We start from the raw sequence: 23,689 nt of genomic DNA on the forward strand, positions 1-23,689 counted from the left end.
TGCGATTTTCAATATGGCCACCATCTTGAAATTGGTTTGCGTCAAGGGGCTGAGGGGTTGTGCCCACTTTGCGGTGCTATTTTATTTTTTTATATTTTGTAATTTTTAATTTTTTTTAATGCCATGAACAAACTTTTGTACATACATGGTGATGAACGTTGTGTAGTTTCGGAGAAGAAGTTGCAAGTATTTGTGGACGGACGGACGGACGGACGATGCGCCATCCCATAAGTTCCCTGGAACCACATTCCAGGTGAGCTAAAAAGAGGACACTCCAGAGAGGGACTTTCTGAAAAAGAGGACGCTCTTGAGAGGGACTTGTTTCAAGAGTTTCCTTTCCGTTGTGAGCAATCGTATCACAGTCTCATTAAGTGTGTTCCAGACATCGATTAATTTCGAAAGTGTGTATGGTTCGGACTCAGAAAAAGCACTGAATCGCGGACTGAGCACGACACTGCATTCTCTCACTGCGAGGTTGGACAGGAAGTGGGCGCGTGAGTGTCGATGTTCGAACACGTCCATTCCGCCATGATGGAGAAGTACAGACTTGTACCAAACTGTGCTTGTCGAAACATTACATAACGCATTTTATTATCATAAGAAAATGTACAAAAATGATTTAACCGTTTAAAATAAGGGAGAAAAAAGTATCCGAAATTTTAAAATTTATCCCTTGGAAAATGGAAAAGCAAAAAAAAAGGGAAAAACCCCAGACATTTCTAGGTATTTTAAAAACCAGGGCAGACGTGGATTTAGGGACCGGAAAGGAGAACATGTCCGGGAAAAAAACCGAACATATGGTAACCCTACCTTCCAGGGACCGGACGATACACAGAAACACAACTTGATGAGTGAGCGAACAATTTTGTCGACGTTGTAAAACTGATCGACGCCTTCAACCGATAAATCACGTCGCCCATTTGTTGACGTCGTTAAAACGATGCCCTAAACTGATACAACTCGTAATGATCACTAATTGTACATCTGACAATCACGGGGATGCATCCAAATTCTCTCCACGTGGAGCAAATTGTAGAATAAGATGGGACTTTATTGACTTCCGGGGCTCAGATGGGATCTGATCGTATGATTGCTTCAATTTTATTCGGGCAACAATAGTTGTCCATTTGGCCAAAGAAGCACAACAGACAATTGGTGCGGTGTTCATCTGACTGAGGGTAACTTGACAATGGAAAGAAATTGTTTTAATTGTCAGGATTGTTTTATCACCGTTCATGATTTTTTTTGGTTCTTACAATTTAGTGGTTTTTAAAAATTTTTTTCCTGAAACTGCTTGCCACACAGAGGGTGGTTAAAAACGAATCCGAACTTTTGTTTGTAAAAGTCAGAATAACGCACAACATTCATAATATGTGAGGGAATCTGTCGTGAAGGTGTTGCTCACCAATTCCTATAATCAGGTGGTTCTTGCTTTCACATGTCGGCTGATCAGGATGGCATTAACTGGCGTGACAAAGAGGGTGGAACAGCAAATAATTGTGAAATTTTTCGTTCATGAAAATGTCAAGTTCGACCAAATTTGCAGACATTTGGCTGCACAGCATGTCGTTGATTGCTTGCCACGGTTGCTCCAGTCCAGGGCAAGTTTGAACCAGTTTATTACGTACTCAAATGGTGGAACCTTTGACGTCCTTCCACCCACCTTCCCCCCACCCCTTCTCCCTTTATGCAACACGCATTTCCCTTTCCCTCACCATCCCTTATCCGCATCTCCTCTTAACTTCCTTCACGATACCCATTCATTCCTTCTGCACTCCTCCCAGACACAACCGTCCCTCTTCTATCATTCTCTTCTCTTCCTTTTATTATTTTTTTTTCATGTCTCATTCAATCCTGCCCTTCCCTCTCCCACTGTTTGCATAATAGATTGTCCAAAATGCATCTAATCATTGGGATTTATTTTATTGCACAGTTTTCATACATTTTTACTTCCTTTTCACGTGGTACCTTCAAACGAATCACATTCATTATATTCTTTGTCTTGTCCGAAGCCATTCTGCCGATTGTTAATTTTTCATGTTAACGAATAGTAGGCTATCCTGGTGAGCACTAAATCTGTTGTGACATTGCCAAAGAAGAAACAAATTAATGATGCTGTAGCACTTCAAACTGAACATCCATTGTCCATCTAACAATGCAAATAATTGTCCTTGTCTCCAATCCCAAACCGCAGGTTTCCACCTCAGCACCAACTAGTCCATCTCTGGTAGCTCCTAGCCGCCCTTACAACATGACTACTTCTGTTTCGTCAAGCTCGGTTGCTGCTCCGTGTGTCAGCTATGGAACAGTTGGCAGGAAACGCCCAGCTCCAGCCCCTCCACGCCTGGGCCCGTCGCACAGTTATTCGGAAGGCCTTAATCGGCCCCACGGGGAGTCAGCGGTGCGGCCACAGGCGGCGGTGGCTGCAATTTCCCGGGCTGATACAAGCACTAAAACGGCCACGAAGGCCGACGAAGATGACAAAGGGGTCACGCAAGCAGCAGGGCACGAATTATTATTAATCGACAAATCGCAGTCAGTTCGGGTACCTAGGGAGAGAACCGGGTCAAAGTTGGATGCCATGGAAAGAAAAGATGACAGCATTGATTGTACCACTGAGGCAACACTTAAAGAAGGCGCCAACAAGAAAGATTTGAAGGCGGACAGCCCTGAGTGGGTGAGCGCTCTGCGGGTGGAAAAGCGAGACGTCTTGCGTCCCGCCAAACCGAGCGTATATGTTGTGTACATGACTAAACCTTCCCCTCTCGTTCCCGCCAAATAATTCCATCGGGCTGATCTTTTTACATACATATTCCTACCTTGTGCTAAGACAATCCTTTTCTCTTTTATTCCTGTCATCAGGTCTCCCCTTACAACAAAAAACAGACTCCTCTGCATCTCTCATGAGATCTGATTGAACTCGATCAGATTACGTGAGAAAACTTGTTTGTTTGTTTTTGTTTTTTGTAAGGGTTCATTCCTGGTGTAACTCCAGCTTATTCTTATTAACCACCTTTCATTTATTGCATGGCTTCTCACCTGCACGAATGATGCGGCTTTTGGGATGTTATCAAATGACAACTTATAATGGATCCCGATATGACTTGGTGGGATTATGCTTCGATTATAACATACTGAACTTAGATCTGAGATTTGGGGAAGGGAGAGGAGTTCTCGGCACACTGCACATTCGTGGGAGGATGAAATCGGTCAAAGAAAAACGCTGCCTTTTCAGAAAGTTCCATTATTATTATTATTATTATTATGTTTTTCCATCCGCTTTGCGCAATATTCAACAGACCGGTCTCTGACTATGGTGGGGCTTCAAATTTGACTTGGGCTGTTTGCTTTGAAGTTTGTACATAAGCTTGCCAGGTAATAATCTCGTCCTTTTGTAGCCAAATCGTGTAATTTCCATCAGACTTTGTTTGTATTCACCAAGGTTTTATAGGTCGCTGTTCCATCCTTCTCGTCTCTTCATTTGCCGCCATTTCGATTGTCAGCCCGTGCAGTGGAGCACGGACCCGCGTCGTTACGAACCCAACTGTCCGTTCCAAACTTTTTCTGTTTTTTTTTTTTTTTTTTTTTTAAACACAAGTTCCCTCCAAAAGTATTTATCTTTAAACATGACTGCGGTTTATAAACAAAAGTCCATGTCAGACTTGAACCATCCTTGTACTACCTATAAAAGTAGCGGGGCTGGGGGTGATTTAGCATTAGCTACAGCTCTGTAAGCATTTATACACCGCGGAATCAGCGAACTTGGCTTTTTTTTGTTGTTGAAGTGAGTCGGCAGAGGGCGCTGTGTATGCACGTCGCACGATAACGTACAGCAACTCACGTGAGGCTTCACTTTGTTATTTGCTCAATAAAACATCAGAAGGAGAAGAGCTTTGTTTTGTTTTTTTGGTTTTTTTTTTTTAACTGATTTCCGGTTCTGGGACCAGGGAGACAATTAATTAATGGGGATTTTTTTGAGAATACCTTTTTCCGGCTCTGGATTTTTGACTTTTTTTTATTTTCTTTTTTTTGAGGTGGACTTCATCGTCACCAGTTTTCTGCATCCTTTGATATGTATTGTTTGTTTGTCTTTTTCTTCCATATGAGGATGAAAGTTTTCCATATAGGCAAAAAGGCCAGCATGGCAATTTATGCTTTATCTGATACAACTGTGCATCTTACAATTATTGCAGAATTAGGTGCCATCTACATATTCAGTACTCAATGAGATGACTGCTTCCTTGCTTGGCAGGATAGCCTCGTGCTTTGAGGAAAGTAAAGGGAACAGAAGATAGGTTGGGGGTTGGGGGTTGGGGGGAGGGCAGCTTTCGAGGATGGGAAACAAATGGGAAAGAAAGAAAATGGATGGAAAGGACGAAAGTCAGTAAATCCAACATATGTACCTCCTCCACTGAAGGTGAAGGAGGTTATGTTTTCACCCCTTTCTGTCTGTCTGTTTGTTTGTCTGTGTACAGGATATCTCAAAAGGTTGTGAATGGATTCGGATGAAACTTGGTGGATATGTTGGGTTTGTGACCACGACAAATTGATTCGATTTTGGTGAAGATCCGAATCCGGATCTGAATACGAGATTTTTTTTTTTAAGTGATTCTTCACCATTGAGAGAAAGGGCCAAAAACGATACATAGCCTGATATTTCAAAAATGTATTGGGCCCGATATGTTCTTGTGGATCAGGCGTTGCGTGGAGGAGGTATGCCCTCTACCGAGTGCCCTTCGAGTTATGTATGAAATATGTGTATCGACCCGAAGTGCCCTGACTTAGCCTGGTGTTGGCTTCGTGGTTAGGGTGGCGGCTTGGGATCCTAGGGTCCTGAGTTCAAGTCCCGTTGGCCGCTGAATTAAAAATACACCAGGAGGTTGACTCAGCCTGTCATCCTTCCGAGGTTCGGCAAACTGAGTACCAGTGTACTGGTGAGGGGGACACTGCATCAGTGGCATAGCCACGTCCCAACCAGTGATGCAACCAGCAGCCACAGGCTGCGAGAGAGAGAGAGAGAGAGAGAGAGAGAGAGAGAGAGAGAGAGAGAGAGAGAGAGAGAGAGAGAGAGAGAGAGATATATATATATATATATATATATATATATATATATATATATATATATATATATATATATATATTATTCTCCACTGTCTGTATTTACGAAACTATATTAACTCTTTGTTTGCGTACACCACGGTATTTATATTCGTATTTACAAATTGCATCCCTTTTTTTTTTTTCCAAGCATTTTGGGCACTCCCATTGGAAGCATTCCAGGGAAGCTTTTTATGTTCTCAAGACCTGTGCAAAAATGTCCTTGTGGGCCAAATTAATATTAGGTACACAAAATAGTGGAGGTTCGGTCTCCACCCAACCCACACATTCCCCATCTCACCACCAACCCCACACCCACTCCCATAATATGTCCTCTTCATTCTCCATCCCATTCCAACTGGTTTTTCTTTTTTTCTTTTTCTTTCTTTTCTCCACAACTGCCCTTCCCTTCCTGAACCTCTCCGTTCCCTTTGATTTATTGAAAGTGTGTTATCAGGTGAAGATTATGCCTGGTGTTGGCTTAATGGTAAGAGTGATGGGCTTGCGATCCTCGGGTCCTGAGTTCAAACCTCGCTCGGCCATTGAATTACTACCGGGTGGGGTTGACTCAGCCTGTCATCCTTCCGAGGCCGGCATAATGAGTACCAGCTTGCTGGGATGATTGAGCCATGCAAGTTTCCTGTGTCGGACTGGTGACCCATCCAGGATTGTGCCCGATAGCCCAGGAGACTGCTGTGGCTGCACCGATGCTGTGTGCAGATTATGGTCCCAATGGATGGATGGATGGGTGAAGATTGAAGTGGGGCAAGGTGGGCTTAACTCCAAAATGTGTTGTCATTCTCAAGTCTACTCTGACCTGAACTTGCATTCTGTTTCTTTTTTTCAGTCTACATATACCGTACATGCCCAAGGGGAAATATTTATTCGGGGTTCATGGCTAAATAAAAGAAGAAGGTCCAGTCAGTCGAGGCAAATGCAATTACCCTGTCGCACAACTTGCATATTAGCCTTGTATTGAACGTACCCGCAAAACAATCACAGACGATAAATGCTTCGAAATCTCCCAAAAATATGTTTGGTTTTTTTTTTTGCATTTACAACACGACCAGGAAATGTCATTATGAAACCCTAAATCTTGTGCTCCAATCGTAATAATAGAGGATTTTTTGTTTTCCCCTTATTAAGTATTGTACATCGGAAGTGAAAACAAACATCAACTCGAACGACATTCAGTTTAGCATACAACTCCGCCAGGCTGAACAGTTTATGTTTTGTATCCCCACCGATTAGCCGGATCTGCATCCGGACCTGAATCGAAATCTACTCCGCGTGTTCTTGTCACCTATCCAACTCATCCACCAAGTTTCGTTCAAATCCGTCCACAAGTTTTTGGGAAATATGATTCTATATATGGTTTTTGGCCACATTTCTCAATGGTGAAGGAGGAGGAGATTGGGACCATACTCGGTGCAGAGCGTTGGTGCTGCCTAAAGCAGTTTCCTTGGCTATTGGACACAATCCTGGACGGGTCGCCACTCCGACACAGTATACCAGCATGCTGGCACTCATTTTGCCGACGTCGGAAGGATGACAGGCCGAGTCAACCTCACCTGGTATTAATTCAACAGCCGAGTGGGATTTGAACTCAGAACCCTGGGATCCAAAGCCCACCACCCTAACCATTAAGCCAACACCAGGCATAATGGTGAAGAATCCCTTTAAACATTTTAAAATTCTCTTATCCGGAGTAGGAGCTTCATCAAAAATCGAATCGATTCGTCCTCGTCACATACCCAGACCCGTCCACCAGGTTTGGGCCAAATCCGTCCATAACTTTTTGAGACGTCCTGCTCACAGACGAACAGACGGGTGAAAACATCGCCTCTGTCCACCTTGGGTGGCGAAGGTAATAACAGCGAGATGACGATGATCATGTTTGGAAAGAAAGAATGAGCTGTGTTCTAGCTCTTCCACAGCACTGACTGTTTACAAACAAACAAACAAACAAACAAACAAACAAACAGAATCTGTTTTGTGTTTTGCCTGCAGGGAAGAGAGGACACTCTTTCTTACAGATTCAAAAGCAACATTGTCCTCGAGTACCCTTGGTCTTGAGCAGATGAACCAAAATGCGCTTTGCTCTTAAATTACAACATATTCCTCGGTTTCATGACCAAAGTGGCTTTTCCAACTCTTTCTTAATCAACACAGGCGTGGAGATTTTCCCAAACTGTTGCTATATTTGAACAAAATATCTCCACTTCGTTTCTTCCCAATTTCAAGAGTTTTCCTATGTTTTTGGCCTTTTTTATTTGTTTGTTTCGTACACATAGTCAAGGATTGTGGAAGAACTGAAACACAGAATGGATTGGGACACAACATAACAAAAGGAACATCAAGGTGGAGGGGGGGAAATAGACAGAGACGGACAAACAAGTAACGATGAGGGGGAAGGTGGGAACGCAAGGGGTGGACAAGATGGATACATAAGCAAAATTTTGGGAGGGGTGAGCACGTGGTTTAATGGGGGTAGAAAAGATCATGCTTTTGGATGGGGGATAACTTGAGATGGTGGTGAACAGCTGTCTCAAACAGCTGGAGGGAAGAATGAGATTGAAAAGAATGTGGAAGTTTGGTCCACAGGCAGGAAAAAAAATAGAGGAACAAATGAGTGAAGATGAGCATTAGTTCTTGATTTAGGGAGTTTCACGAGGAGGTGGTTGCTGGGTGGACCATGTGCATCTAGCAAATATCTTGTGTGGTTGTGGTGGGGGGGGGGAGAAGGGGACAAAGCATGGAGAGGGCAGAGGATGCAAGCCCAGAAAGGAGTTGGACGAAGACAGAGAGATCATCGACCTGTCGGCGATGGCAAAATGATCGGCCCATAGACTCGGCTTTCTTTTCACTTTCCAGATTTCAGTACTTTCCATATGTTTTTTGGCCTTTTCTGTTTTTTTTTGTTTGTTTGATTTTTTAACCTCCTAATTTTGTCCATTATTCTGTATCTTTTCGGCTACTTCCATTAGCTTTGGGAGCCTCCACAATATTCCGACTCCTTCCACTTATACACAGCGGGGATTGTGTATGATTGTTGATGATGATGATGATGATGATGTCATGGCATCCATCTGTACCATCCTTGCTATACCAAGGACTAAAAATGTGCAGGATCCTTTGGTTTCTCAGGATCCATTGATGTACGCCATCTTTTTTGATTTGTCACGATGTTGATTATGCTTGCTTGATGTTCAGCAATTAAAACGATAGGAGCACAGGCAATCCTCATAGGTTGTCATCCATGGGGAGGAGGAAATTCCTCCCAAAGAAATGCCCCGCTGAGTGCGGAGAGAAAAATGGCGCCGTTGCTCTGGCATCGCTGGCACACTGAGCATCCCAGGGAGTGATGACACTTCCCCCAAGCTGAGTGGCTGTTTGTCTCACCTCACAAGGTGTGTGTGTGTGTGTGTGTGTGTGTGTGTGTGTGTGTGTGTGTGTGTGTGTGTGTGTGTGTGTGTGTGTGTGTGTGTGTGTGTGTGTGTGTGTGTGTGTCATCTCCACTACAAGCCTTAGATCCTGTTAAAAAAAAAGGACGGAGTGTGGGTTTTTAATTACTCCCTTTATGGCAAGCAGTCTTCTAATTCAAACCATTGGAGATGAGATTGGTCAGGCAAGTTGGCTGCGATGTGATTTAGCTGTGCCACTTTTGTCTTCATTGGTTTCTCAGCATCCTTTGATTGACACCGTCTTTTTGATTTCAGTCACCATGTTGATCATATACAGTCACTGGATGCATTAATGTACATGACCTGTTCAGTTGATCGATCCGAAATATATTGAATCCAAATAAAAAATAATCCATCCCCAAAAATCCCTCCTTACTGATTGCAGTTCTCCAGCTACATGTTATCGAAAGCATCTTTTTTTTTCATTATGCTTTACGATTTTGCCGCAAGGAGCTTCAGCTACTAGCTCTCTCAGACGTCATTGCATAATAATACGCTTGATGCTTCCTCAAGTGGAGGTTTTTGCGTCAGTGGGATGAGGAATTTAATGTGACGACATCATGGCTATATGACGACATCATGGCTATATGTCGACATCATGGCTATATGACGACATCATGACTGTATGATGACATCATGGCTGTATGATGACATCATGGCTGTATGACGACATCATGGCTATATGACGACATCATGGCTGTATGACGACATCATGGCTGTATGACGACATCATGGCTGTATGACGACATCATGGCTGTATGACGACATCATGGCTATATGACGACATCATGGCTATATGACGACATCATGGCTGTATGACGACATCATGGCTGTATGACGACATCATGGCTGTATGACGACATCATGGCTGTATGACGACATCATGGCTGCATGACGACATCATGGCTGCATGACGACATCATGGCTGCATGACGACATCATGGCTGCATGACGACATCATGGCTATATGACGACATCATGGCTGCATGACGACATCATGGCTGTATGACGACATCATGGCTATATGACGACATCATGGCTGTATGATGACATCATGGCTACATGACGACATCATGGCTATATGACGACATCATGGCTGCTTGACGACATCATGGCTACATGACGACATCATGGCTGTATGACAACATCATGGCTGTATGACGACATCATGGCTGTATGACGACATCATGGCTGCATGACGACATCATGGCTGTATGACGACATCATGGCTGTATGACGACATCATGGCTATATGACGAAATCATGGCTGCATGACGACATCATGGCTGCATGACGACATCATGGCTGCATGACGACATCATGGCTGCATGACGACATCATGGCTGTATGACGACATCATGGCTGTATGACGACATCATGGCTGTATGACGACATCATGGCTGTATGACGACATCATGGCTGTATGACGACATCATGGCTGCATGACGACATCATGGCTGTATGACGACATCATGGCTATATGACGACATCATGGCTGCTTGACGACATCATGGCTACATGACGACATCATGGCTACATGACGACATCATGGCTACATGACGACATCATGGCTATATGACGACATCATGGCTACATGACGACATCATGGCTATATGACGACATCATGGCTATATGATGACATCATGGCTATATGACGACATCATGGCTATATGACGACATCATGGCTATATGATGACATCATGGCTGTATGACGACATCATGGCTGTATGACGACATCATGGCTGTATGACGACATCATGGCTGTATGACGACATCATGGCTGTATGACGACATCATGGCTGTATGACGACATCATGGCTGTATGACGACATCATGGCTGTATGATGACATCATGGCTATATGACGACATCATGGCTACATGACGACATCATGGCTATATGACGACATCATGGCTACATGACGACATCATGGCTATATGACGACATCATGGCTATATGACGACATTTGTAAAATGGATCATCTCGGTACCTTCACAGGTTGAAAAACTTCAAGGCTGTAATTTCATTGCACTTGGGGTAAGTTGAGACCCTCACAATCGTCCCACGTCAATAACAGATTCATATCATTTTGATATCTTCGGTGGTTAATCGACATTTTATGATAAATATTGTCCACTTCATAACCCTTTTGGGTGACTCATTTGATCATCTATCCTTTGCTCCTGCTTAATTCCATGATTATTATTCATATTGTTTTCTTGAATTGTGTGTGTGTGTGTGTGTGTGTGTGTGTGTGTGTGTGTGTGTGTGTGTGTGTGTGTGTGTGTGTGTGTGTCTGTCCGTGTCGAGCTTTTCATGCTTGTCATCCCTTTCACCAACCTTGCTTTGTTTTGAGAGCCATAACACTGACAACATATAGCACTTCCATCAAGCAATGCACATCTCTCAAGAAAGCACCATCACGAATGCTTGTGAAGCCACCGCCCTTTGACCGCCCTCAAAAATCTCAATAATGGGGCCACAAGCAAACTGACGTGACTGGAAGCACGCGGCCCAGACGCCAGCATGTCTACCCTGCCACGGTCCCACCCTCTCAGGCCTGGGCAGCCCACCTGTCACCGCATCGGTGCCGTGCCAGAGCTGCTGCTGGCTCCAAACCAAGTTTATTTCTGAGCGATGCTCTGGCCCATGGGGCATGCCAGTTCTGGCATCCATGCTGTTGTCAGCAAATAGCATGTCATTCTTGTGAACGCAGTCCCATATTTATTGCAAATGGCACAAAGGATTTACTAAAATTTGGGACACGGCGATTGAAGGCGAACTTCCTGTTGGACTGCAAATTTGATGCGATTCAATTTCTAACATTCTTCACCTTTTCACACTGTTATTGTGCTCATCCACAGTGTATCCTGATTGATTGTTTTGTCCAAGTTGAATGTCGATAACTATGCAGAGGCGGACTGCAAACTTCTGCAGTCAAACCTGGCCGAACTGTAAGTTCCTCCGCTCCATTATCGACTTTCATACTTGAAACAAGCAATCGCTCATGGACTTGGAGGAGTTTGCACATGCAACAACCGCAGGGCAGGGACAAGAGCAGTGTACTTTCAAATGAAATGCAAGGACATACGGGGAATGGGACAAAACCTACGGGATTAGAACCTGGGATCCGAGTGTGCAGATAGGAATGCCAAAACAGGCCAACACGAACGAATCACTCCCCCAAATGACGCTCGGAGGTCTCTAAAGGAGGTTAGTTTTGTCACTCACTTGTCTAACCTATCATTATCTCACTGTTAATCTTTTTGCAGATTTTGAGAATCATGTGATGCGTTATGATCCATAATCTTATTTCTTTATGATCTCAACATAAGTGTTTTGTTTTCGACCTTTAATATTAATTTTCTTTCAATGTTGTAGATGCTGGAATTAACTTCAGAGAAATGACCTATCCGGCACCTCAATGAAATAATTAAATTTGGACTTGATAAAGTGATAACTCACACCTCCCCAACCCCTCTTCCCACCACAGGAAACAAAAGACTTGAAAAGTGTCCTGTAAATATGCACACTGCACCCTCACCCTCCCCCACACACTGCGCCCTCCCCCAACACACTGCACCCTCACCCTCCCCCACACACTGCGCCCTCCCCCAACACACTGCACCCTCACCCTCCCCCACACACTGCGCCCTCCCCCAACACACTGCACCCTCACCCTCCCCACACAGTGCGCCCTCCCCGCCACACACACACACACACTGCGCCCTCCCCGCCACACACTGCACCCCCCACACACACACACACACACACACACACACACACACACACACACACACACACACACACACACACACACACACTGTGCCCTCCCCACCACACACTGCACCCCACCTTACACACACACACACACACACACACACACACACACACACACACACACACACACACACACACACACACACACACACACACTGCGCCCTCCCTTCCCCACCACACACTGCACCCCCCCCACACACACACACTGCCTCCTCCCCACCACACACTGCACCCCCCACACACACACACTGCCTCCTCCCCCACCACACACTGCACCCCCACACACACACACACACACACACACACACACACACACACACACACACACACACACACACACACACACACTGCGCCCTCCCTTCCCGACCACACACTGCACCCCCCCACACACACGCACTGCACCCCCCGACACACACACACACACACACACACTGCACCCCCTCACACACATTGCACCCCTCCTCCCCCCACACACACTGCCCACCCCCACACACACACTGGCACCTTACACATACACACTACACTCCCCCCCACACACACACACACACACACACACACACACGCACACACACACACTGGCACCTTACACATACACACTACACTCCCCCCACACACACACACACACACACACACACACAAACACACACACACACACACACACACACACACACACACTGCACACACTGCACACACCCACACACAGACTGCGTACTCTATACACTATGCACTCCATACGAACTCTACTTTGCTGCTTCCTCTGTGTGCATGTCCACAGTTGTTCCTCATATAAGAAAATGTACTTTTTATAAATCATCATCACATTTTCATACAGCTCGTTCATTAACCGAGTTTTCATCCAGAAAGATGTACGTACGAGTACAAGTGGACGCTTGGAAGATGTCATGACAACTCCATTACTACACTCGTCATTCAACACAATCACTGTGCTACAACAATGTATTCAATCAAACAAATAATATCACCTGGCATATTACGGGTTCAACACTAGTCATTACTCATGTAATGGGACTGTAACTTGTAATTGGCCTCGTCAACAACCAAATAAACCTCTGTTACAAGCCCATCATTCAGACTTTCACAATTACATGTTTCGTTTAGTTTTCTAAAATATCACTCAGAGCAAGAAAAATACTGAAGAACAATAAATAAACCTTCCAATCAGCTGTTTTAGGGAAAAAAAAATCATTAATGCTTGTGTCATATTTGACTTGAAGACATTCCAGTGCTGAAGTTGTGATATTTGCAAGATAATTTTGTTTCGAACATCCTGAAAGTTGTTTTTAAAACAAGTTTTCAAAACATTGCCACACCTCTCTTTGTAAAACAACACAACCCCCTAATAACCGTGGTGCATGGTATTTTTTGCTTTTTCCTGTAACCTGTTCTACAACCTGCCCAGCACCTGTCACTGTCTACAATTTCTGATATCTTACGCTGTTACATTTTAAACTAGAACACCACTCGGTAGAGAACACTCCTCCGCCAAGCTAACAGTTTATGTTTTGTATCCCACTGATAGGTGAGATCTTATCTGGACCTGAACCAAAATCTAATCTGCTTGTGCTCGTCACATAACCTACTCATCCACTTTGTTTTGTCATAACTTGTCCACAAGTTTTTGAGATTTTGTGATATATATATATATATATATATATATATATATATATATATATATATATATATATATATACATATATATATATATATATATATATATACACACACATATACATATATCGGTTTTGGCTCTATCTCTCAATGTTGGAGAATCACTTAAAAATTTTTTTTTTTTTAATTCTTGTATCTGGATCTGGATGTTCATTAAAATGGAATCGATTGGTCCTTGTCACACACCCAACCTATCCACCAAGTTTCGTCCGAATTTGTTTGTAACTTTTTGAAATATCCTGCTATATATTGTTTTTGGCCCTATCTCTCAATGGTGAAGAATCAGTTTTAATTTTTTTTTTAGAAAATCTCTTATCTGGATTCGGATCGTCACCAAAATCGAATCATTTCGTCCTTGTCACACATCCAACATGTCCACCAAGTTTCGTCCAAATCCATTCATAACTTTTTGAAATATCACGCAAACAAACAGACAGGGGTGAAAACATTGCCTCGTCCACCTCCGGGAGCAGAGAGGTAATAAAAGGCTTCATTGCTTCAACCGCATTGAAATCGAGTTCTCCTTTCCCAATGGACTTTAAATTGTTTCTGGAATGTGTTCCTTAATTTACCATCAAATTGTATGGACAAATTATTTATAATTGAATGCATAACTATCCTTCACTGGTTTTTCATTTGTAAACATTGAGTAAGCATAAATAAATGTAAACATGGAGTTTGTTTTTTGCATTTGCTACCATTGTACATGTGTACTGAAAGTTTTCTGCCCCGACTAATATTTGGCTTCAACACTTCAATGCCCTGATATGTGATTTCAGGAGTTTGCGTAATGATTCAATTAAACATTCCTCATGATTATGATAAAACAGAAATTTTGACATTCGTTTATTTTTCCTCCTATTTAATTTCGAGAAAAATCATTCCAAATCACTCCAAAATTCATCTGACCCACTTGATAAGAAACATCCTTTCAAGGTGTCCGTGTATATAAAACTTATTTAACGAGCCCCAACTATTACCACTTTCTTGTGAGTTCAGCCATGCAATGTTTTTTGGCCAAATCTTTTATGAACCCAACTGGCCAGGCCGAATGTTTGACTGAAGGTGGCAGGGATTTGTCATTTGTTCAGTGAGCTGGCAAAAACTCGCCTGCTCTTCGTGGAAGATATTTAACGTCGACCAACAACCATCGCTGACTTAACATCCTTCTAATGGATATGTAATACCCAGAAGCAAGTCGAGTTTTATTGGATTTTAACCTGATATGACAATATTATGAGGGAAGTGCTCAGATATCAGGGTAATTAGATTGTCAACACTTCTCATTAAAGAAAGATGATGAATCTTTTTTTTTTACCATATCTGTATTTTTGCATCTTTAGAGACTTGTGCAGAAGGATTATGATGTTCTAGCAAGATTTCAGGTTGAAATACAAAGTACACTTTCATTTCTCTTCTCAATAATGGATGAACTGCTGGCATCACGTGTTTCTATAGATGACACGGTGGTTTATTGGAAACGTATTTAGGGAGTGGGGAGAGTGATGAGAATAAAATTTAGTTTGAGGCAAAGCTCTGAAATCTCATCATTCTTAACAAATGATATTTCTTTCATGCCACTATGAGGAATCATTCAAAGTTTGAAACAGATTCTCATTCTCCTTTTTAATTCAACATTTTAACTGCAATTTACATTCTTTTACCCTCATCAGCATGGGCTAACCCAACTCCTCTTATTTGCACGTTCCTGTGTCCCCTCCCCTCCTCTCCTTGCTTGTTGTGTCCAACCGTGGCCCCATTCGTCTGTTGTTTAACTATTTAGCAGACCGTGCATGCTTTTTTTTTTTAACCCTTTGCATGAAACAGACAGTTATTGACCAACACTGTAAACAATTATATTACTTTGTTTTGTCCACAACATTTCCCAATATTTTTGGGCAAAAATGTTCAGATTTATTTCTGTGCACTAAATCGTTATTTTGTGACATCAATTTTGAAAAGTTTATTTTTCGAGCATATTTGGTTAAAAATTTCTCTGCTGTTTAAACAGATCCAAATTGAACCAGTGATGCTGATTAATTTCTGTAATGAAGTTCTCAACTTGTTTTATAAATCTTAGTTACGGAATAGGTGTCGTGAAAAAAACCCCCAAATATTAATGATACATACAGTTCCTTCACAAAGTATTCACACCCCTCGACTTTTTCACATTTTGTTGTGTTCCAGCCTGAATTTAAAATGGATTAAATTAAATTTTTTGTCACCGATCTACACAAAATACCCCCATCATGACAAAGTGAAAACATGTTTTTAGAAATTATTACGTATTAACAGAAAATGAAAAGTTGAAATGTCTTGCGTCAATAAGTATTCAACCCCTTTGCTATGCCACTCCAAATTTAACTCGGGTGCATCCGATTTCCTTTGATCATCCTTGAGATGTCTCTGCAACTGGAGTGAAGTCCACCTGTGGCCAATTAAATTTATTGGACATGATTTAGAAAAAAAACACCTTTCTACATGAGGTCCCACAGTTGACAGTGCATATCAGAACAGAAACTCTACCGTGAAGTTCAAGGAACTGTCTGTAGAACTCAGATAGAAGTGTGAGGAGGCGTAGATCTGGGGAAGGGTGTAAAACAATTTCTCGAGTTTAAAGTTCCCAAGATCACAATGAGCTTCATCATTAGGAAATGCAAAGAATATGGAACGACTCAGACACTTCGTAGAGCTGGCTGTCCGACCAAACTGAGCAACCGGGCAAGAAGGATCTTGGTCAGGGAGCTGACCAAGAACCCAATGACCACTCTAACAATTACAGAATTATTGGCTGAGATGTGAGAACCTGCTGGAAGGAAAACAGTCTCCACAGCACTTCACAAATCGAGGCTTCATGAGAGAGTGGCCAGATGGAAGCCACGCCTGAGAAAAAGCACATGACAGCATGCCTGGAGTTTGCGAAAAGGCACCTGAAACACTCAGAGAGCATGAGGCAACAGATTCTGTGGTCTGATCAGACAAAAATAGAACTCTTTGGCCTGAATGCAAAGCACTCCATCTGGTGGAAACCGAGCACGGCTCATCACCCATCTAACATCATCCCTACCGTGAAGCATGGTGGTGCAGCATCATGCTATGGGAATGCTTTTCAGTCGCAGGGACTGAGAGAGTTGTAAGGAAAGAGGGAACAATGAATGGAGCCAAATACATGTAAATCCTTGAGGAGAACCTGCTTCAGAGTGCAAAGGACGGACCGCGGCGAAGATTTACATTCCAACAGGACAATGACCCTGAGTACACAGCCAAAGCAACACTGGAATGGCTTCAGAAGAAGAACGTGGAAGTCTTTGAGTGGCGCAGCCAAGGCACAGACTTGAATCCCGTTGAGAATCTGTGGAAAGACTTGATTGCTGTTCACCGACGCTCCCCAACCATCTTGACAGAGCTTGAGCAAATCTGCAAGAAAGAATGGGAGAAAATCCACAAATTCATATGCGCGAAGCTGATACACACATACCCAAGAAGACTCAAAGCTGTAATCACAGCCAAAGGCGCTTCTACAAAGTATTGACTCAGGGGGTTGAATTGCAGGTTGTTGAATTGACGGAAGACACTTCAGAATTTCATTTTAAATTAATTTGTAAATAATTCTAAAAACATGTTTTCACTTTGTAAATGTGGGGTATTTTGTATCGATCAGTGACAAGAAATTTAAATTTAATTCATTTTAAATTCAAGCTCCAACAAAACAAAATGTGAAAATGTTCAGGGGTGTGAATACTTTCTGAGGGCACTGTACATTAACACGATTATACTGTATTAATGACACTATAATTCATGTTATCATACTAATTGTATTCAGTCATAAAAGTCTTTCTATGTAAATTTTTGCATTTGATAATTTGTATCACTTGAGCGGTTTTGTGAGCTCAGTAAATGCAGAAATCTAACTTCCAACAAATAAGTGAACCTTTGGGTTAATGGAACAAATATAATTCGTGCAAATTATCCTCATACTCTGCCTTACCTCCTCTTGCTTCCAGAAGAGCCTGCCTGCCATGGACTCTGCCTGAGGCTGAAAGGAGCAGCGATGTGGATCAACGGCTGCTGCTGCTTGATGCATACCTGTGCAAACATCTCCAGAATGATCCGTGATGAAATCGCTTTGCCGCTACTGTCATGCAACCTGTTTCAATTATGCTCGAAAAAATTTACTCTTTCCTCGCTTATGTTCCTTTTTAAATATTCCAGTGTCAAAACACACTGATAATTTCATTTAGTTTCAATATTGCCATTTGCTTTGTTTATTTATATATTGACCCATTCTGATGATACACACGGCCTACAGTCCCGTATTAATGTCTCTGTAGCCGAAACGTTCCCTCCTTTTGCTCTCTTTCTATTGCCAGTATGAATTTTCGAATTCTCCAATAACTTAGAAAAGCATAACAGTCAAGATTTTATTATCCATTCGGCTTTTCATCAAGAAAACTGATGAGAGAATCCATCCATCCATCTTGTCCCATAGCTATGAAGCCGTAAAGTCTAACAATGAAATCCATTGTGAAATCAAGCCATGTACAAGGACTGACTCTCCACTCTGCTTGTCTTTTGGATTGGTGGCAAGAATTGTAATTTGTTCAGGGTGTCGTTGATAACTCGTCTACCCTTTGCAAAAGCTACATTGCGATCTGTGACGTCCATCAAGAATATGGCTGATGGACTGCTCCTTCGGCTTATCATCCTCGTGATGGACGGAGCACACGCTGACGCATCGCCGTGAACGCGAAACACCAGGGTGACAGTTTATAGCTGGGCCAACATTCAAACCCAGGCAAAACCGTTCAAAATCAAGTGTGCACATCTCTACATTATTATCCCAGCAGCCCGACTACAAAATACAGGTATCCAATTAAGGGAACTACCGGATGACGTACGTTTTAAACTGATGTCAAGAGTTGGAATGGTTTTGTGATTAACATTCTCTGTCAACCGTGCTTTTAGTTCGTTGCAAACTTGCAAAAAAAAAAAAAGAAAACCCTTATGAAAGTCAATAATCCAAATAAATCAGTTATACCTTTAAAAGCGAAAGTGCATTGCAGGGTCGATCACAAAAAGCATGAATACGTGGATTCAAACTCCGCTCGTCTCCAGCAACCGTGATCCATCTTCACGGGCAAATGGATCTTTGCCGCTAATGGATGTTGGAAACTGGTCCATTGCGATCAAATTCTGAGAGTGATGTGGACTTGCTGCACAATTGGCACGATGTACCAACACTATTCTGCAGTAATATATTTAGAATATGGAGACGTGCGGTGAATCATCAACTTTAATCGAATTAGCAAATTGATTGTGGAATAGGTTGTGTGATATTCTGGGATCACACAGCAGACCTTATAATAATTTAATCAGAGTCGGAGTCAGTCGTTCAGACAGGTAATATATAAGTTTATTTAATCTGTATAAACATTATGATGCTGTCTGTTTATCCGGTTTCTGTCTGGCGCCTCAGTGCTTCATGTGTTGTACATCAAACTCGGCAAAATTAACAATGTTTTACGATTCTGCTTACGGCATCTAAATTTGATTCCAACTTTTATTCCCTTTGGCTCAGTGAAAATTAGGTTTTTGTCCAAGCGTTCGGCACATCGAATGACGTTTCATAGATGGTGTTTCAACCCTGACTGTCATGTGATGGCTGATGCTCTCTCCATTGGTCTTGGTCATCGCAAGGTGGTGGTGGTGGTGGCTCTTCTTCTACTCCTACTCATACTACTCATATTCGTACTACTCTTACTCATACCACTCCCACTCCTATTCCTCCCATCCCATCCCATAAAATGCCATTCTATCTTGTCACCCGTCTTTGATAGGTATATCCACTAGTCATAAATGTTTTGGTCATTTCTGTAGAGGTGGCTTTGTACGTGATTAGATTATGAAGGTGACGTCACGCGCGTTCAGCCAAGTGAAAAGAAGGCATGGCTGCCCATCATGAAAATTCCTGGGAAATTCATTTGCTGCATTATGTTGCATCTCTTCCCCCCCCCCCCCCCCCCACCAAACAACAATGTCAAGTGAAACTTTGATAATGTGCAATTGCAGTAATTTCAGCTTTTTGAATTTTGACTTTTTGTTGCACGATACCTCGTAATTAAAGACACAAATGACCACTTGACAGGTTTAAATCGGCAATAACACAAATCATTGTTTTCGTCCTTTATAAGTACAGGACGCGAGGCTCGTGCGATACTGGAAATATGGAGATATCGACCTTGAATAGTCCGTCTACTGTCTTATGCATCACCTCAAGTCGTGTCAAGTCGGGTATCGAAAGATTTTTATTCTTTATTTTTCATTATGTTTTGTTTTATTATTAGTATTATTATTATTATTATTATTATTATTATTATTATTATTATTATTATTCTTACATTAAGTGCATTTATTTGTATTGAGTGATTCAATGGGCCTGTTTAGAGTTCCTGTCTGAACCCATGGCTCATGATTTGGGGTTCTCATGTCCGGCATTTTTGTCCTTGTCGCCGAATGTCCTTATCATTCTGTGTCACAGTACACTGGTGTCTTCTTGCGTCTTTGTCCTGCATCTGATTTATGCGTAAGCTCGTCCGTGAGCGTTGGATCGCTGTTTAAAAACATATTTTGTGGTGCATGATATTTACCTGTTAAATACTGACAACTAATTATTGTACAATTTGTCTTACTGATGATGTGACTTGCTCAGGAGGTTTACGATATCACATTTTGCATCACTGGGAGTGAAGATATGAAGGAAACGAGCGGTAAGGAGAGTGTTGGATATATATATATATATATATATATATATATATATATATATATATATATATATATGTATGTATATATATATATGTATATATATATATATGTATGTATATATATATATATATATATATATATATATATATATATATATATTGGCACATCAGTACCATCCATGGACCCGTCATCCCTGGAGGGGTAAGAGGGTATCAATCGTGTCTGTCGTTGGCGAAACCAAGAGTTATCAGCTCAACTTTAATTTTTCAAGGCATTGCACCATTAATGAAACGGAGAATAATACGGAGATAAACATGTATTTGTAGAATTAAATAATGATATTCAGGCCTATGGCAAATAGGCTTGGATACACACAGCGATAGAATAAATCAGGTTTCTCAACCAGTGGCTTCTGGGCCACAGGCACAGGCAGTTCTCATCAGAAAATAATATATGGCTCATGTGACTCTGCTCATTTCAAAAGGAGTGCTTGGATCTTTGAATCCTGCTTCGCCTTTAACGTCTACTGATTGATGATGAAAATTTAAATGGTCGTGATAGATATTTACCAAAGTATTTCAATAAAGAGTTTTGAATCGATTTGCATTGCACTCGTGTCACATGTAACATGCAGAGTATTGAGTCGATGCGGTTATATATTCTGATGGTGTGGGACATGTTAACGCAGGAGAGTTGCAGATGCCACCCTCGATGGTGACCACATTGATAACACCTTGTCTAAATTGGTCTTTAAATTTCATTCATGGTAAAAATTAGACATGATGTACCGACTACCTTTTAATGGCCCCAATTAAACCCACCTTCTTGGGGAGTGCAATATGGCAGGGAAGTTTTACCCCTCGTCTTTCACAAAAAAGCTGGTCAGGTTGGATTGTAGCTGATTTGGGGAGGAATTTATTATTTGTTCAGGTTGCCCATACAAACTCAGCTACTTTGCACGGAGGATTGCAGGATCTTGAAATGTCCAACGGATGATGCCTCCATCCGAGGTGTGGTGCACTTTGTGATGCAATGCCCTGCTTGTGAAGCACCGATCAGACCGTTTATAGTCGGGAATGAAATGTCTCAAAGGTGAGTGTGCTACCACTCTACCGTCCTCTTGGGACTATCATATCTGATTGTTATAAACTCTGACATTTTCTCTTTCAATTAATGAAGAAATGGAATTTAGATATAAAAACCATGCATGTCCCTGTCTAAGTTCAAAGGCCACCGGTGTGTATCACATGGTTCATTTTTACTGTATCCTGAGGGGTCAACCTGACAAGGCTGATTCATCTATCTTGGCACCAACTCTTGATAGAACTGTCATGGTTGGAGCACCCGCTCTGAGTACGGAAGGTCGGTGGTTCGAACATCGGTCGAGTCATACCAAAGACTTGAAAAATGGTACGTACTGCTTCCTTGCTGATGCTCTGAAATTACATGGGGTAGAGCATTGCAGGATATATATATATATATATATATATATATATATATATATATATATATATATATATATATATATATATATATATATATATATATATATTACAAGAAACACATGGGGTTCAGTTACCAAGCAGCAAGCTAGTGCTTGCCAAGCCAGCCTTTCCTTATCAGGGTTTTGAATGGAGTGTTTGCTTGAGTTATTTAGCCTCTTGGTGAACACTCCCCTGGGGGTTCTTTGTTTTCCCTCCAAATATACCATGAAGATTTTACAGACTTTGAACGATGTAAAGTTCTCTTATGAAAAAGAATAGTAATAATCTCTGATGAGAAACTTTTTAGGGTAAGTAGACTATTTTTTATGTTTGAAAGTGACATCCACAGGCAGTCAACGTGTTTACCAAATGCCTTGCACCGCAAATGCATTTCCTTCCCATCACTCGATCGATGCTCGTGACTGCGCGTTGTGTCCAAACGTTTGGAAGAGGAATCATGTTTCAGTGATCCCATCGGACCACGTGACGGAGGTGGTGGTGTGATTCTACGAATGAGTGTGACAAGAATAGAAAGTTGTTGAAGAAGTAGGGTGGGACAATCTTGGAAAGAGTGGCTTGATCTAGAGAGCAAAGCAGGTGGTTGGGGGTGTAAGGGGAAGCAGTTGAAAAGTACAAACACTGGAAAACAAGAAGAGGGTGAGAATGGAACCTCTGCACACCTCCACTGTGTGCCAGGAACAGCAGGGACATGTTCATCCTTTGGGAATGGGATAGGAAGGGGTGGGGGACGAATAACATAACACATCGTGACTTTGTAAACACTGACACCAGATCTGCCTTCCCGCGTTTTCCAACTTGTTGCCACCGGTCCAACGGGTTTGGAAAATGTGAAAAGACAATATACCGATGACGTTCATTGCAATCTCTCATTTTTCTTTCGACGAAAACATTTTTTACTCGACGGCAGTTGTGCTTCGCACACCAGGTACTCACATTGAATACCTGCTGTTTCAGTGTTATATATTTTCTGATGTCGGTCTATAATAACATACAGTGGATCTCATTCTGTTGGTAAAATGGCCGCTTGGGTTCAAAAGGTTAAACATAAACATTCCCATTTTAAAAGTGCATCCATTCAGGATGGAAGAAGAAGAAGCAGGATCTCGAGCTTCTTTGTAACTGTTTCAACGGTACGACAGCAGGAACCCTTTTCGAATAAAGCGTAATATAACGGACGTGGAAGAAGCACACAAAATTGTATACAGTGTAGTATGGTGATACTTTTCAAAGCAAGAGAAAAATATATAAAAGTACATGGAAGGAGAACACACAACAACAACCTCCACGGCAACAGCAAAAACAACAGCGACGTGTTCTGGAAGATCCTTTTTTCACGCGTTTCACTTGATTCAACATCCTCATTGAGATTCACAGATTGACGTGCAATTTGTTT

The 23,689-nt window shown here is 42.1% G+C and overlaps 1 protein-coding gene across 5 annotated transcripts in view; it reads left to right on the top strand.

Moving 5' to 3' along the window:
• The window catches only part of LOC147030559 (protein cordon-bleu-like), an 84,548-nt gene extending 63,157 nt beyond the window's left edge, over positions 1-21,391 (top strand). The window contains exons 8-10 of one of the 5 annotated variants that reach the window (XR_015056444.1): positions 2,195-2,677; positions 2,863-5,867; positions 18,034-21,391. Coding sequence is in view for 3 of the 5 variants with exons in the window: in XM_085874751.1 (XP_085730877.1) it covers positions 2,195-2,677; positions 2,863-2,907 (528 nt within the window). In the remaining 2 variants the exon portion in view is untranslated. Of the gene's footprint in view, positions 1-2,194; positions 5,868-18,033 lie in introns of all 5 variants that reach the window. The other 4 variants (XM_085874751.1, XR_015056443.1, XM_085874752.1 and 1 more) reach the window with 4 other exon arrangements.
• The last annotated feature ends 2,298 nt before the right edge of the window (positions 21,392-23,689 follow it).

The sequence above is a fragment of the Eptatretus burgeri genome, chromosome 3, assembly GCF_056783735.1.
Source record: "Eptatretus burgeri isolate ZD-2024b chromosome 3, Ebu_testis_v1, whole genome shotgun sequence".
Classification (NCBI taxonomy): domain Eukaryota; kingdom Metazoa; phylum Chordata; class Myxini; order Myxiniformes; family Myxinidae; genus Eptatretus; species Eptatretus burgeri.